Here is a 16755-nt window from a genome sequence, read left to right as displayed (position 1 = left end):
CGCTTAGTTTTAGATCTAAGCGTGCTCACAGGGCAAAAGCTTGTTATTTAAGTGCTTACGCCTCTAAACTGAATAAACCAGTGCCGTGGTTAACTGGGACGAGAACAATCAAATTCAGTATCAAAGTAAACACTCCAATCAAAACTAATAGACTCATTGCCGAATCCAGGGTTGTGATGTCAAAGAATCAGGCTTTATTCCCTCAGGAACAAAGTCAAACCGTTCCACGAAAGTGTCCAAAGTTACAGCAAAAAACACAACCTTTTTATACTCTTTCTTTCAACCTAGGTAACAACTTTTTTTTTTATTTGTCAATTTTTTATTTTACCTCATCTGCCACCTTTATCTTCAAAGTTTTTGGTGCTTTACATTCAAATAACATAATGGAGACCAAGTCCCTTCAATCTTTATTTATTTCTTTTAATTATTAAAAGTAACAGGTTAAAATCAGATTCAGCATGGTCCAGGCCGGCCAGCATTGACCTCTCCATGACCTTCAAACATGATATCGTTGCACCTGCATTGTTAGAGATTAATAGTAGCAACTAATGCTTTTACTCATTTGAACATATTTATCACTTACTGCGGATATATTGATTATAATTAATGACTTTGGTTATAATGATTAATAAAAAAATTGTTTAAAGTAATAATAAAAAATAACTAACACGAACAAAATAAATGACAATAAAATATGAAAAGATACTACACATATCACTTTGCAGATGCAAATGCAGATTAAAAAAAAAATACGATTTTTTTTTTTTTTACTTATTATAACAAAATATTGGTTTTGAATTGAAGTATAAATAAATATCATGTCGTAGTGTCTACAGGATTCAGTCGAGCTGGAAGCACACATACTGCCCACAACCACAATGATTCATGTTTACACGCATACTCAAAGTCAAAGTCACCTTTATTATCATTCTGCAGATTGCGCAACTTGCTCCGAATACTGAGGTTTGTTTTGGTATATAAACCTGCCTGTAAACTACTAACGAATCTGGCTTATTTATAAAGGTCAGTGTTTAGAGCTGGCAGCATAAGAAACTGTGTAGTCTAATATAATTCTCATTCAATTCAATTCAATTTGAGTTTATTTCTATAGAACTTTTTACAATGGACATTGCAGCTTTACAGAATGTAAAAATTATAGAACAGAAATGTAAATATAATTGAGCTAAATTGGATACGTTGTAATATAAATAAGAAATAAATACATTTGGACTACAGAGTTTTTGCGTATTTGCCTTCGTCACATTGTTATGCTGCCAAAATAAATATTGTCATGAGTCATGGGTTTTTGACATGATTCAATGTATTTGTGCTCATCATCATCGCTGGAAATTAGGTTTAGTTTAAATCCCTGGGGTGTGTGTGCACAGTAATGTGTTAGAAAAGTGAAGAAAAGAGTGCAGGCAGGGTGGAGTGGGTGGAGCGGGTGGAGAAGAGCAGCAGGAGTGATTTGGGATAGAAGGCTATCTCCCAGAGTGTAAGGGAAAGTTTATGTTGGTGAGACGAAGGGAGACCTGCTTTGTTGTAAGGTACCAACTCAGTGGAATTAACAAAAAGACAGCTAGAGGTGGCAGAGTTGAAGATGACAAGGAACTGACGAGGATGGACAGGATTAGAAACAAATTTATTAAGAGTAGTCAGCTAGTCTGTTCCTGTTTGTTAGTTAGGTTAAGCTTCCAAAATACAGCATAGAGTAGAACATTTTTTCTTATGTTCATTTCTTTGGCACTGTCCATGTTCTTTTGCCAGTGTGGGTCTAGTCTTCTTGACTCTGGGAGACTCTTGGAAATTGTTTGTTTACTGCACTTGACCAATAAAACAATAACTACTCTAAACTCTGGTCCTGCTTTTTGTCCAAACAACCTGTAACATCTAAATGGTTATTGTTCCCACACTCCCCTAGGCCTAGCCAAGGTGGGAACATAACAAGTGGGGGCTTGTCTGGGATCTGTTTGGATAGGGATATAGAGCTGGTTGACTGTTCAATAGTCATGGCAACCTTTTGATCTCCAGCAGTTTGTTGCTTCTGGATATTTTTGAGAAGTGTCGGAAGGATGACCTATTAGAGCTAGCTGCTTATTATAGTGTACCAGTTTCTCGGAGTCTGATGAAAAAAGAGATCAAAAGTAAGGTTCTTGCTAAGCTGTGTGAATTAGGGGTTCTTAAACTCTCACCACATGTTGATACAACTGTGGCTGGTGGTGTGGAATCCACTGATGTTGGTTCTGGGAATTTAGGTACAGAGATGGTTGAGCCGATGGTTGAAGCCAGAGCTACCTTACCCCGCTTCGACCCATTTTCTCCTTCTGTGTCTGCAGGATCAAGGGATGAGGCCCGTGCCAAAGTGCGCATTGCACGTCTCCAACTGGAGACTCAAAAGAAAGCAGAGGCACGTAAAGCAGAGATGGAGTTTAGGATAGCTGTGCATAAGATGGAACTCAAGGTAGATCGGGAAGTCCGATTAAGGCAAGTGGAATTAGAAGCGATGAAGATCTCTTCAATGTGTACTGCCCACTCGAATAACCGGTCTTCCCCTCCTCCGCCACTGTCCTCTCCGCCTGCACCTCCTGTAAGGCCTGTCCCTATGCCTCGGTCTGCTCGCTCTGTCCCAGCCACTCCTGTTTCTGATGTGAGCAAAAACATTGTGTTGGTTCCTCCGTTCCGAGAAAGTGAAGTAGACACTTATTTCGGTGTTTTTGAGCGTATCGCTATAGCCTTAAATTGGCCAAAAGATGTGTGGTCTTTCTTGCTCCAGTGTATTTGTGCTCATCATCATCGCTGGAAATTAGGTTTAGTTTAAATCCCTGGGGTGTGTGTGCACAGTAATGTGTTAGAAAAGTGAAGAAAAGAGTGCAGGCAGGGTGGAGTGGGTGGAGCGGGTGGAGAAGAGCAGCAGGAGTGATTTGGGATAGAAGGCTATCTCCCAGAGTGTAAGGAAAGTTTATGTTGGTGAGACGAAGGAGACCTGCTTTGTTGTAAGGTACCAACTCAGTGGAATTAACAAAAAGACAGCTAGAGGTGGCAGAGTTGAAGATGACAAGGAACTGACGAGGATGGACAGGATTAGAAACAAATTTATTAAGAGTAGTCAGCTAGTCTGTTCCTGTTTGTTAGTTAGGTTAAGCTTCCAAAATACAGCATAGAGTAGAACATTTTTTCTTATGTTCATTTCTTTGGCACTGTCCATGTTCTTTTGCCAGTGTGGGTCTAGTCTTCTTGACTCTGGGAGACTCTTGGAAATTGTTTGTTTACTGCACTTGACCAATAAAACAATAACTACTCTAAACTCTGGTCCTGCTTTTGTCCAAACAACCTGTAACATCTAAATGGTTATTGTTCCCACACTCCCCTAGGCCTAGCCAAGGTGGGAACATAACAAGTGGGGGCTTGTCTGGGATCTGTTTGGATAGGGATATAGAGCTGGTTGACTGTTCAATAGTCATGGCAACCTTTTGATCTCCAGCAGTTTGTTGCTTCTGGATATTTTTGAGAAGTGTCGGAAGGATGACCTATTAGAGCTAGCTGCTTATTATAGTGTACCAGTTTCTCGGAGTCTGATGAAAAAAGAGATCAAAAGTAAGGTTCTTGCTAAGCTGTGTGAATTAGGGGTTCTTAAACTCTCACCACATGTTGATACAACTGAGGCTAGTGGTGTGGAATCCACTGATGTTGATTCTGGGACTTTAGGTGCAGAGATGGTTGAGCCGATGGTTGAAGCCAGAGCTACCTTACCCCGCTTCGACCCATTTTCTCCTTCTGTGTCTGCAGGATCAAGGGATGAGGCCCGTGCCAAAGTGCGCATTGCACGTCTCCAACTGGAGACTCAAAAGAAAGCAGAGGCACGTAAAGCAGAGATGGAGTTTAGGATAGCTGTGCATAAGATGGAACTCAAGGTAGATCGGGAAGTCCGATTAAGGCAAGTGGAATTAGAAGCGATGAAGATCTCTTCAATGTGTACTGCCCACTCGAATAACCGGTCTTCCCCTCCTCCGCCACTGTCCTCTCCGCCTGCACCTCCTGTAAAGCCTGTCCCTATGCCTCGGTCTGCTCGCTCTGTCCCAGCCACTCCTGTTTCTGATGTGAGCAAAAACATTGTGTTGGTTCCTCCGTTCCGAGAAAGTGAAGTAGACACTTATTTCGGTGTTTTTGAGCGTATCGCTATAGCCTTAAATTGGCCAAAAGATGTGTGGTCTTTCTTGCTCCAGTGTAAGCTTATTGGAAAAGCTCAGGAAGTGTTTTCTTCGTTGTCCCTGGAGGATAGTTTACAGTATGAGGTAGTTAAAACGACTATACTCCGTGCTTATGAGTTGGTCCCTGAAGCCTACAGGCAAAGGTTCAGGAACCTTAGACTACTTCCTTCACAGACCTTTGTAGAGTTTGCCCGAAAGAAAGAAACCTTGTTGGATAAGTGGTGTGCTTCTAGTAAAGTAAATGATTTTGACTCCTTGAGGGAGCTTATGTTGCTTGAGGAATTTAAGAATTGCCTACCTGATCGTGTTGTGGTCTACCTAAATGAGAGGAAGGTTTCCTCTGTTTCAGAAGCTGCTGTCCTTGCAGATGAGTTTGTGTTGACTCATAAGAACGTATTCAAGCAGTCTAGGGTAAAACCATCAGTAACGACTGATCAGCAGCTAAAGACGACTCGGTCTAGTCGGTCAAATTCTCCTCCTAGCTCTACTAGATGTTTTTACTGTCATAAGCCTGGCCATGTAATTGCAAAATGTGCCAGTTTAAAGCAAAAGCAAGACAGGCAGAAACAAGCTTCTAGTCATACCCAACGGATTGCACTAGCGAAAACCATTAGTCCTGCTTCAGATTTTGTTGGACCGAATGTTGAAGAATCTGTTAATTCATGTTATCAGCCATTTGTAACAGACAGTACATGTTCTTTAGTTGGGAAAGATCAAACTTCTGTACCTGTTAAAATTCTTCGGGATACTGGCGCAACTCAGTCATTTATACTAGCTGACGTGTTATCTTTTTCAGACAAGTCCTTCTGTGGAACAGAATGCCTTTTGTAAGGGGATTACTATGCAGTACATTAAAGTTCCTCTTCACTATGTGCACTTGAGCTCAAGCCTAGCTACAGGGCAATATAAAGTAGCGGTATGTCAGTCTTTACCTGTGAAAGGTGTTACTTTTATATTAGGGAATGACATAGCTGGAGGTAAAGTCCTTCCAGTCTTAGAAGTTCTTGAGAGTCCTGCTGACAATCTCTTACCAGATGATCTGTCACGTGATCACCCCACAGTGTTCCCTGTGTGTGCTGTGACTCATGCTAAAGCTCGCTTTTTAGAAGATGTGGTTGACCTATCAGATTCGTTTCTTGCTAAAGATGATGCTGAGTCTGCTGTGTTGACTCCTCCCATGGCTTGTTCTTTCGACCCAGTGACTTCAATAAAAATTCAGAGCACAGATGTTCATCTTGGTGAGTTACCTATTAGTCGATTACAACTTATTGAGGCTCAAAAGGCGGATCTTAGCCTGGAGAAGTATTTTTCAACTGTGTGTAGTCAGGAAGAGTTGGCAAAACGACCAGTAGCCTATTTTGTAAAGAAACAGTCTCTTAATGCGGAAATGGTCTTGCACTGATTCACCTTTTGACAGTGTCTTTCAGATTGTGGTACCGTCAGTTTATAGGCAAGGTGTACTTCAGGTAGCCCATGATCATCCTTGGTCAGGACACTGGGGCACCTTGCTTACTAATTCCTAAACCTGATCATTCATACCGGCTGTGTACCGATTATAGACATGTTAATGCTGTTACAGTCCCCGATTCTTATCCCTTGCCAAGGATAGATGACTGTATTGACAATGTAGGTTCAGCTTGTTTTGTGTCAAAATTGGACTTACTTAAAGGTTATTGGCAAGTACCACTAACTCCTCGTGCCTCAGAAATTTCTGCTTTTGTCACCCCTGACAGTTTTCTGCAGTATACAGTTATGCCCTTTGGACTTCGAAATGCTCCAGCTACGTTCCAGCGTCTAATTAATATTGTGTTGGCAGATGTTCCTCACTGCTCAGCTTATCTAGATGACCTTGTTATTTATACTCGGGATTGGGCCACTCATTTAGATGTGCTAGAAATGGTTTTTAAATGACTGGAACAAGCATCATTAACATTAAACTTGGCAAAATGTGAGTTTGCCCAAGCAACTGTTACATACCTTGGCAAGCAAGTAGGTCATGGACAGGTCTGTCCAGTAGATGCAAAAGTGACTGCCATTTACAATTTTCCTGTGGCTTCAACGCGACGAGAGTTACGAGGATTTCTCGGTATGGCAGAATACTATCGTAGTTTTTGTAAAAAAAAAATTCTACTGTTGTTGCATCCCTTACGTCCTTGCTTAGTGCATCCAGACCCTTTGTTTGGACTACAGATTGCCAACATGCTTTTGACAGTGTAAAGGCTATGTTATGTGATGCACCTGTACTTGCAGCTCCAGATTTTACTAAACCTTTTAAGCTTGAAGTGGATGCAAGTGCATAGGAGTTGGAGCTGTGCAGTTACAGGAGGATGCCTGTGGAATTGACCATCCTGTATGTTATTTTTCACGTAAATTTAACAAACATCAAGTAAAATACTCTACAATAGAACAAGAAGCTCTAGCATTGTTACTAACTTTACAGTTTTTTTAAGTATATGTTGGCTCTGCACCTCTACCGATTATTGTGTATACTGATCACAACCCTCTAGTCTTTTTGTCCCGTATGTTCAATCAAAATCGAAGACTAATGAGATGGTCCTTGTTAGCCCAAAATTACAACATTGAAATTAAACACAAAAAGGGTTCAGAAAATGTTGCTGATGCCCTGTCGCGCGTTCTACATGTCCTACATGCTCTGTCCCTCTAATAAACTCTAATTTCTAATCCTGTCCATCCTCGTCACTCCCAATGTCTTCAGCTCTGCAACCTCCTGCTCCACCTCCTGTCTTGTAGTCAAATGTCACTGTCATTGAATGCTATTGGTTAAAAAAGTTTCTTATAGTACTATATAATACAAATAGTTTCAATGAACTAGAATTTAGATTTATATATTTAATTAATTCTAAAAATTATAAAATCATAAATGAGAGAAACTATGGCAACTAAAAATTTGAATAAATCTTTGATATAATGCAACATTTATTTTTGCGACCTGCATCCCTCAGTCAACGTCGATTTCTGGCTCATAATAGGATATTTCAGCAACTTGGATTTAAGATTTTAGGCACCTCTGATCTAGACTATTCCATAACACTGGCTGTGGAGCAGTAATGACTCAGCTATTTGTGTTACCCCTTGTACCTTCTCAGTGGCGGTGTGTCTCTAACAATAAGCAGGTTGTCCAGGGGAGAAATCATTATTCTCTCTATTTCCTACAAGCTTTATAGTGCCAGTCCCACTGTGCACTTCATAACAGCCACATGGTTCCTTGCCACTTAGTATTTTTGCTGACCGTTGGTGAGGCACAAAGGTTTAAGAAAGCTGCTTTGTATATGCATGTATTTAGTACTGCTATATCATGTACTTTGTTAGGAACAACTGTGCACCACCTGCCCATTCATAGCAATAATGTGGCAGCAAGAGGCATAAAATGGCATTAAATGCTTACATTGGTCAAAAGATTCTATTTACATTAAACATGGAAAAAACATCAGTTATCTCAGTGATTTTAACTGTTAAGTTTTATTGGAACTGCTGATTTTCATACACAATATTGCAAAAAGTGCAAACAGTGCAATAGGTATGCAACACACATTTTCTTTGTCAGCAGATAATTCTACTTCTTTTTAGAAATAAATGCTAAAAACTGAGCAACAATTCTAATAAGCTAGGAAGGCTATGGTAACAACAAGTTGTTCACCCACCGACCAGTGCTGAGGGGCATTTTGCACAATTCAGACCAAAGGTGTAAAAAATCGATGCCTCCATAAGTCAAGTCATGCTTACAGAAATCTTTGCCCACTTGACTGTGGGAGCTGCCACACTTCATCTCTGTGTACTGTCACCTGCATTTTTCCTTCGTCTTCTTTTCCTCTTTTGTTGTGCCTCCTGCACAGGAAGATATGTGAGATTCTTGGCTTGAATCCAGATTATTTTCACAAAGGCTGTGGCTAAAACTGTTTCTGCAAAAAGGAAGAAGCTTTTTTTTTTTTTACAACACATAAAAAATAAATACACTGCAAGAAAGCACAACTTAGTAAAAATATCTCAAATATAATCAAATTATTATTATTATTATTATTATTATTATTTAGTATTTCCTATATGGTTATAATGTACCAAAAAATCAAGACTACTTCAAGCCTACAGTGTGTAACATTTAATAACATCTTTTTTCTATCCTTTTATATTGTTGAAATAATCATTTTCTATTGGAAAAATAAAACTTTTTGCATCTATTTCTAGAAATGAGCAGAATTTTCTGCCAACAGATTAAGAAAATATAAAGCTTGCAATGAGTATGTGCAGAAATAGGCTGAATCACCTTATATTGTCATTTTAGAACAGGAAGGAAATTTGACTGCTGTGATAATAGCAAAGGTTTGAGCATTAAAGTGTGGATGGTGGACTGAGGTTTGATTTACACTGTGACTCTAAAAACAAATAAAACTAAATAAAGAACTCGATTTATATACATAAAAACACAAACAATAATTCTTACAATAATTCAGCATTTTACAATAATTCTGATACATTACTCATACAGGGATTCACATGTGTTTGCCAAAAAGTGTCAATAATAACGTGATTATTTTTTATGGTTCTCAGACAATGACAGTGTAGTACCTCCACAGAATAGACAGAAAATCATCACTAAGGCCATTTGTAATCTTAAAAACTTGTGCTTACTAAACATTATTGCATGCTACTATGATAAAATAAAGAAAAAGAAGCTCAGTATTTACTACATAATTATAGTGTTTCAATGACTATTTATACAGCTTATGACTGGTCATCTTTACCGATGCAGTAATCGATCAAAATAAAGAACCTCAGAATCTTTTTTTTTTTTTAACATTTAATGTATTACTTCCTAATGAGACTCCATGTGTCCAAGTAACAGAAGTGCATTCTTATTCTTTCAGTTCCGCTGACAGATTTTGTGGGGAAAAAGGTACCATCTGCACTCACTTGCTCTTTCTCGCCCTCATCTTTCTTCAGTTTATACAACACCAGGCTGAGCAGCTGCCGTGCTGCTAGTTTACCTAAAACACATCTTTCCAAACCATAATCATTAGATGACTGGGTGCTTTTTTTTTAGGAAGTCTTTGTCCTCTCTCATTTCTCCTACACACACACACACACACACACACACAGGCAGGCAGACCGACAGATAAATAGATCTAAATTTCGTTAATATCTTACATAGAATCTCAGTGTTCTCTTACACAAATTTCCTTTTCTTTCTTAGAAAACAAAACTAATGCTCACATTTAAATCCATCCTCCTATATTCACGATGGAAGCGCTATCGATTGGGATGGGGAAGTTATACTCTCTTGTGAGCTCTAAGCAATTTATTTTAAATCAGTTTGAATCTGACAATTCGGTAGAGCAAAACAGGTTGTTTCTCCCTTCCCTTATCCATAGTTAGAATAAACTTCTTTAGGTTTACTAGTAAACCCAATCAAATAAATTAGTACACATGAACGACACCCATCCACTGCTTCTCTTCCATCACTGAAAGGAGAGAAATCCCTCTGATTCTGAGAGGTGTCAACTACCCCATCCTTACACACACAGATTCGCATCTCGATGCATAGCCAACGATACAATGCATTAAAGATACATATGAAGCAGCTACCGATTTCGATTTGATTCCACACAATGAGATTCAGTGTTATACGATGCAATTAGAAAAGTATGATGCTTTGCAATTAAATATGGTACAGATAGTTCACTTTAATTTCTTTAGTTCAGACAGACAGGAAATCATAAAATTTGCTTAAGTGCTTTCTGACTACTAACACGCCCCTTTTCACAAACAGAGCTTTGTAGCGAAAAAAAAGGATAAAAAGATTAAATAAAACCAGATGTTTTTTTCCTGTTCTGTCTCCAGGAAGATGCAGCTCTACCTCTGCCATGATAATCCATAATCTATGTGACTCTCAGGACATGACACGGTCTCCGTAGCCATTAAAAAACCCGTAGACCGTGAAAGCAAATGACTTCAGTATTGCTTGTTAACTTTTATGTAAAACTTTTGTGAAGTAGATTTTGATCATCGATTTTAAAAAAACGCTATTGTGATCAGTTTGAAAGAATAAAAGCTCTTTAGCTAAAGAAACTTGACAACAGAATAAATTCCACAACATGCATAACTGTACTCTTTCACTAGCTAGCTTTTAAACTAGAGGAACGTCAATCTAGATCACACCTGACAAAATTAACTTGTCTAAATGTGTGCTAAGAATTTCATATCGCTCGTAATCAGCCAGCTACAAAGGCTAACCGAGTAACTTGTCTTCAGGACATAACAAATAGATTTTTTTGGCTAACAATTTAAGAACTGTTAACAGCAACAATAATGGTGCAGGTTCTATACTTTTCAAATGAACAGTGTCACAGGATTTAAAACTATGCTTCAGAAAAAAAGAGTGACTATGCATAAATTTCTTTTCATGTGGAAATTGAGCTTTGAACAAGTCTTTGTCAGCTTAGAATGAGTGGAAAGAGCAGAATAAGGAGCAAAATAAGGAGTCATCGGGTTGCAATAATGTACATGGATATGCACATATTCGTCGACTTACGACCTATGCAACATTCGACTTTACGACCACAATTGCTAGCCGCGGCGTACGTTATTTTTTTACCAGCTTCCGGCATCATTTCACAGTACTGTACATATAGCCTACTCTACTTACGACCAAATCGTGTTATGACCGATCTGTCGGTCCCAATCGTGGTCGTAAGTCGACGACTACCTGTAGTACGATGCAATGAAAAAAGTTTGATGCAGTGCAATTCAATATGGGACAGATAGTTTTGGTTCAGACAGACAGAAACTCTTCAATTTGCCTTCTGACTTCTAACACATGGGCCTCACAAAAAAAGTTTTAATAAAACCAGACCTTCTTTTACTATTCCCTCTCAATAAAGATGCAGCTCTACCTCTGCCATGTTAATCTCTATTCTATGTGACTAAAGAAAATGCCATGGTCTCCGTAGTGTTGCGATTGTGATACGGCATATTCAAGTAGCAGCAGTGGTGCTGAGATAATGTGTTTGAGAACAGTTTAGCGAGGAGAAATCAACTTGTTTATGAAATATCGGTCTTAAAGTATTGACTATATACACTTTCTGACAAATATATATATGTTATATATATATATATATATATATATATATATATATATATATATATATATATATATATATATATGAATGATCAGAGATGTGGACAAGCTGCGAGAAGGATACTTGAGCTAAATCAAATAAATCATCCGAAGAATGCTGTCTTACATTACTGATGGGTTTGAATCACACAATATGGCTGAGACTTGCAAATGATCCTAACACAGCATCGTGAAGCAAACAAGGTTGTTGCAACTTTATAGAGACAAAAATGACTCATATTGTGCTAATGTGTGTGTGATCTCTTTGTCAGCAGGCTAAATGTCTGGAGAAGCTTAAATAATTGGCCTGTTTAATCTCGAATTCATTGTCAACCGCGTGGGTAAAACCTATAAACACCACTGACTGGATGAGATCCTTGGGCAGTGTTGATGCATTAAAAAAAAAAAAAACAGGAGCAGGAATGAGCAATCTGAGTGCAAGAGCATAAACAGATTCAGGAGTGAGCGAGATAAAAACGAGCATATGTGCATGCTTCCTATGCACAGCAAAAGCAAATCTGCACAAGAGCAGCTTCATTTTGATGCTAAGGTCCATGAGAAGCAGGATAGATTTGTGCATGTACAGGTAATTTTGTGGGGGGAAAAAGTGTGCAAAAAGGAATCCCTGCTATTGCAACATATGCCTGCTGTTTAAATGCACAATATGTAAGAACACTAGTATAACTGACTGACCTTGTGTGGGAAAAGAATCCATTGGAACTTAATTAAAATGCCATCACAGGAATGTAATTAAAATGCCATCACAAAAACAGATCATTACAAATGACAGATAATGTTTGAATTAAAAATGATTATATTTTAATAGCCATACAAAACCATTGAAGTATGTTTCATTTTGTTCATTATTTCACAATATGATGGTTTGTTGCTGGTGTGCACATCCCCTCCAGCAGTACTGGAAATGAATGTCCTCAGGGGAAGGGCAGAGAAGGAAACACAGAAATCAGGGAAGCATTGGAGAAGTCAAGGAGTTGATGGTTTGACATTTTACACCCAAGAGATCGAAGAGGCTTGTAGTGAACATAAAGAAATATATGAGTAAATGAATACTCAGTAAATGAAAGTGCATTTAGTTTGTGAGTACAGGTCAAAAACTGAAGAGAAGCGCTGTATAGCGGGGCTGCCTAGACCCTCGAAAGTCCAGGTTTTAATAATAGCACCTGCATACTGATGAAGGCTTCCATTGTGTTGGATTTGCATTCAGATAAGGTCAAATGATCAGCATTGAAGCTGAAGGCAGTGAATTAATGAGAGGTCAGTAGGGAGAGGTTAGATACACAGCGGTTGTGGGTAAAATATAGTATGAACATCTACAGAAATCCAAGTAAATTTCCAGATAAAAGCCATTTACTGTCTCAACAATAACTGGGTATTTTTGGCAGTAAATATTTCTAATTTACACACACACACACACACACACACACACACACACACACACACACACACACTAGCAGAATTTTATATAAAATCTGAGTTAAATCGAGGTTATATTGGTCCAGTAGAGCTGGTGCAAACCTTCACAGAAGTCACAGAGAAATTGATTGGAGTCAGGCAGTTTCTTCATCATGTCAAAATGGAGAGTTCGAGTCAAGTAGATCTTTACATATATATATATATATATATATATATATATATATATATATATATATATATATATATATATATATATATATATATATATATATATATATATATATATATATATATATATATATATATATATATATATATATATATCAAGGTTTGGTGAAAAATACAGAATTTGTGTATTGGACATTTATCCACAACATAGATTATATACATTTATACGCTTACATTTATGCACTACATATTATATATATATATATATATATATATATATATATATATATATATATATATATATATATATATAAAGGCTCTTAACCCTTTGTGCTCCAGGGATGCTGTATCATGGCTGACCCTGCACTCTAAACCCAGCTTTCTAACAGCTCTTCTAAGGCCCTTAATCTCATAGCTAGTCAGTTGTATGCATGAAATAAATGTAAGTCACATCTGCCAAATGCCATAAATGAAAATATGTGAAGAAAATATTTCACTGCACTGTAAAGTGAATGTGACAAGTATAAAGCACCCTTCTATATCAACAAATAAATATCATTTAATCAGCTCATGTTTTAGATAGTCCAGACTATGTGCTAGTGTAATGCACAAATACACTCAAGATGTTTTACAGCATGTGTGATATTACAATAAGACTCTCAGCCTGAAAGAGGCTGGAGTATACTGATGTTAGTGTGTGTGTTTTATCTTTTTATATCTTGGTGGGAACCAAATGTCCCAAGAGGAATATGACTATCTGACAGTTTTGACCTTGTGGCTTATGACTTTGGCTGGTGCAAATAAGGAAACAGCTCAATTTCTCTCTTCTTTTTTTTTGTCAGTTTAAGAAAAAAAAGTCTAAAGCAGCCACAGCGATTTCTTTGGGTTGCTGGTTTTAAGATGAAGTTTAGATGCAAGCATAGCATGAAAATTATGCAAGGCGAAGGTCCTCCCCAACCATGTGTAGTCATGGATTTATTTTCATGCGGTCTTGATGGATGAGACGATTTACAAGCAACTGGTCTTGCCATATTAATCACATTAATAGGCAGAGGGAAAAAAATGCATCACCACTAAAATTCTCTAAAATAACTTATGGAGGAAACAGTATAAAATGCTGATATGCATGATTCAGATTGGTCTAATCCTGTTTCACCACCATAGCAAGTGTAACTATAAAAAGTAGAGTCTATTTGTTTTATAGCAATTACTAAGCAATAACAATGCTGTATGACGTATATGTCTTGTGGTTTTCATTAACCGCTCACAAATATACATCAGGAACTGCCATGAAACATTTTGAGGGGGAATAAGTCTGAAATTCCCCCTAAGCTATGCCTTACTCACAATGAGAGTAAGACAGAATGTGTGTGTGTGTGTGTGTGTGTGTGTGTGTGTGTGTGTGTGTGTGTGTGTGTGTGTGTGTGTGAGAGAGAGAGAGAGAGAGAGAGAGAGAGACAATAATAAGCTTACAAACACTTTTATACATGACGGATTGGCATGAGAAGGTAAAATGTAATAATATCTCCACACGGATGGTTTTAATTGCCGGAAGTGCGCATCATGGCAGTTTTCGGTGTTGATTTGAGACTTGGCACATCATTAAAACAAATCTTTAGTGATTAAAAATATTTTTTGATGGATTTTTTTTATATATATCTGAGTAAAGAAAGGACGTTGTAAATGTGTATTGCGTTGAAGGGTTTAATTTCGCCTCTTTTATATTTATTTATTTATTTTAAAAAATGGTCAAAGAGAAATGTGCGCTGCATTAATTGCACGTTAATAAAATTTGTTGCATTGAAATGAATTTGCGTAAACGTGTTATTAACGTGTTAGTTTTCACAACCTTAATAGATACACATATATATATATATATATATATATATATATATATATATATATATATATATATATATATATAGATAGATAGATAGATACACAAGCATATATATATATATATATATATATATATATATATATATATATATATATATATATATATATTTATTTATTTTATTATTTTATATTGAGATAGATAGATAGATAGATAGATAGATAGATAGATAGATAGATAGATAGATAGATAGACGCATGTACACGCAAACACGCACACACTAATGACAATCCTGTGTAGTGTTATTGCAGTAATGCAGTGTGAGTCATGGTGACTGACTTTCCTCTTGGTGATCATGTGCTGAAATGTCGTACGCGTCATTAACCATTGTGCAAGCATATTGTACAGTGTGTCTACATTAATCAGTCAACCTCGGGTCAGCTAATAAACCTTAATCAAACACCAAGGAGCTTTGTTCATTAAACGTCCGTTGTTAATTGGTCGTGCAACATTACACATTGAATCCATAAAGAGTAGGACTTGGAGTCTGTGTACTTTCAGGCTTTTTTTTATTGGGTTCGATCCCCAGTCAGGGAACCAACCCCAGCCACTCTTAGTGCCGGTCCCAAGCCCAGATAAATTTGGAGGGTTGCGTTAGGAAGGGCATCCAGCATAAAAACATGTGCCAAATCAAACATGCGGAGGATCCGCTGTGGCGACCCCTAATGGGAGAAGCTGAAAGAAAGTTTATTTGCACTAGAAAATCTAAATATTAGTTACAATGCCTTTATTTCTTAGCTTGGAGAAAATTGATTGTTTCTGAGCACACAAAAAAAGAAAACAAATAATTTATTTGTTTCCTCTATTCATCACACAAAGTGTAGTAATCAAAACCTCACATTATTAAATATGATCAATGGCGTAAAGTACGCAAAATTTCCAATCTCACATCCCAACCTGGAGGTAAAAGGGAATTTCACTGCCGTTTTTTTCGTAGGAATTCTCAACTAGCAGTACCCTAAAAAAACTTCTGATTTTCGTCATGGACATGTCATCCTCTCTAACTTTCACTCTCTTGTTGCACCTGAAAAGCACCATGAAGCCACTGATGGATCGAGTGCAGTTTTCTGTCCGGGTTGTTCAAGAACACCACAAAACAAGGCAAAACTACTCAAAAAAGATGACGGGAGACAACTCTGAGCTATTTTAAGAAAAATAATCTTTTCAGTTTCGGTATTTCATCATTTGTTTTCCATTTTTAAAAACAAACGAACGCAACATTCATGGAACACTTTGTTTAAGCTGCGTGATCTCTCTGGAGCTCAGTGGCATTAATAGCATATATGACTTACCAAATGCACACATTTAATTACAGTTTATGAGTAAAACCAACCAGGATGCCACTGTCATGGAGGAAATGTTATCTATAAAAAAAAGATCTATAAAGAGATTGTCATTATAAAACTTTATCTGTAATTGCTGCAGTCAATTGAGCGATTTAAAAGCAAGGGGTTTACATTCAGACAATTGTTTTTTTCTCAAAACAAAAAGGCAGAGAACAATAGACACTCTCCCACTGGACGCTCAGGCACAAACCACCTTTAACAACCATCCAGATGTGTCACACTCCCTCGTGCATTATTGCGATTCAATGAAGCCCAAGACAGGAAAGAGCTGCAGTGTCACTTTCAACTCTCACCCTCAACTCCTCATGACGCACAGATAGCAAACAAGTGCAGAAAATCTACACTGAAGCACAAAAAAACTTTTATCCCCAGAACCTTCAATATAATACAAGACATCCAGTGAGATGCTTGAGATTCAGAGACATCCCAGCAACACTTTCGATACAATCACAGCATGACAAATGAGTCAAAAGCTTTAGCAATATCAAGCTTTGTACCAGTACCTTGGAGAGCTTACCTTGAAGAGGCGCAAGATATTGGCCACCATGATGGAGACGGAGCTTGCAGATG

At 37.7% G+C, this 16755-nt stretch overlaps 1 protein-coding gene across 3 annotated transcripts in view; it reads right to left on the bottom strand.

The window, feature by feature from the left end:
- The window catches only part of grm8a (glutamate receptor, metabotropic 8a), a 308123-nt gene that overhangs the window by 288235 nt on the left and 3133 nt on the right, over positions 1-16755 (bottom strand). For all 3 annotated transcript variants that reach the window (XM_046873172.1, XM_046873173.1, XM_046873175.1), the window contains exon 2: positions 16703-16755. This exon is cut by the window's right edge and continues 754 nt beyond it. In XM_046873172.1, coding sequence (XP_046729128.1) covers positions 16703-16755 — 53 coding nt within the window. The remainder of the gene's footprint in view (positions 1-16702) is intronic.

The sequence above is a fragment of the Silurus meridionalis genome, chromosome 18 (assembly GCF_014805685.1).
Source record: "Silurus meridionalis isolate SWU-2019-XX chromosome 18, ASM1480568v1, whole genome shotgun sequence".
Classification (NCBI taxonomy): domain Eukaryota; kingdom Metazoa; phylum Chordata; class Actinopteri; order Siluriformes; family Siluridae; genus Silurus; species Silurus meridionalis.
This window is presented reverse-complemented; position numbering and strand designations above follow the sequence as displayed.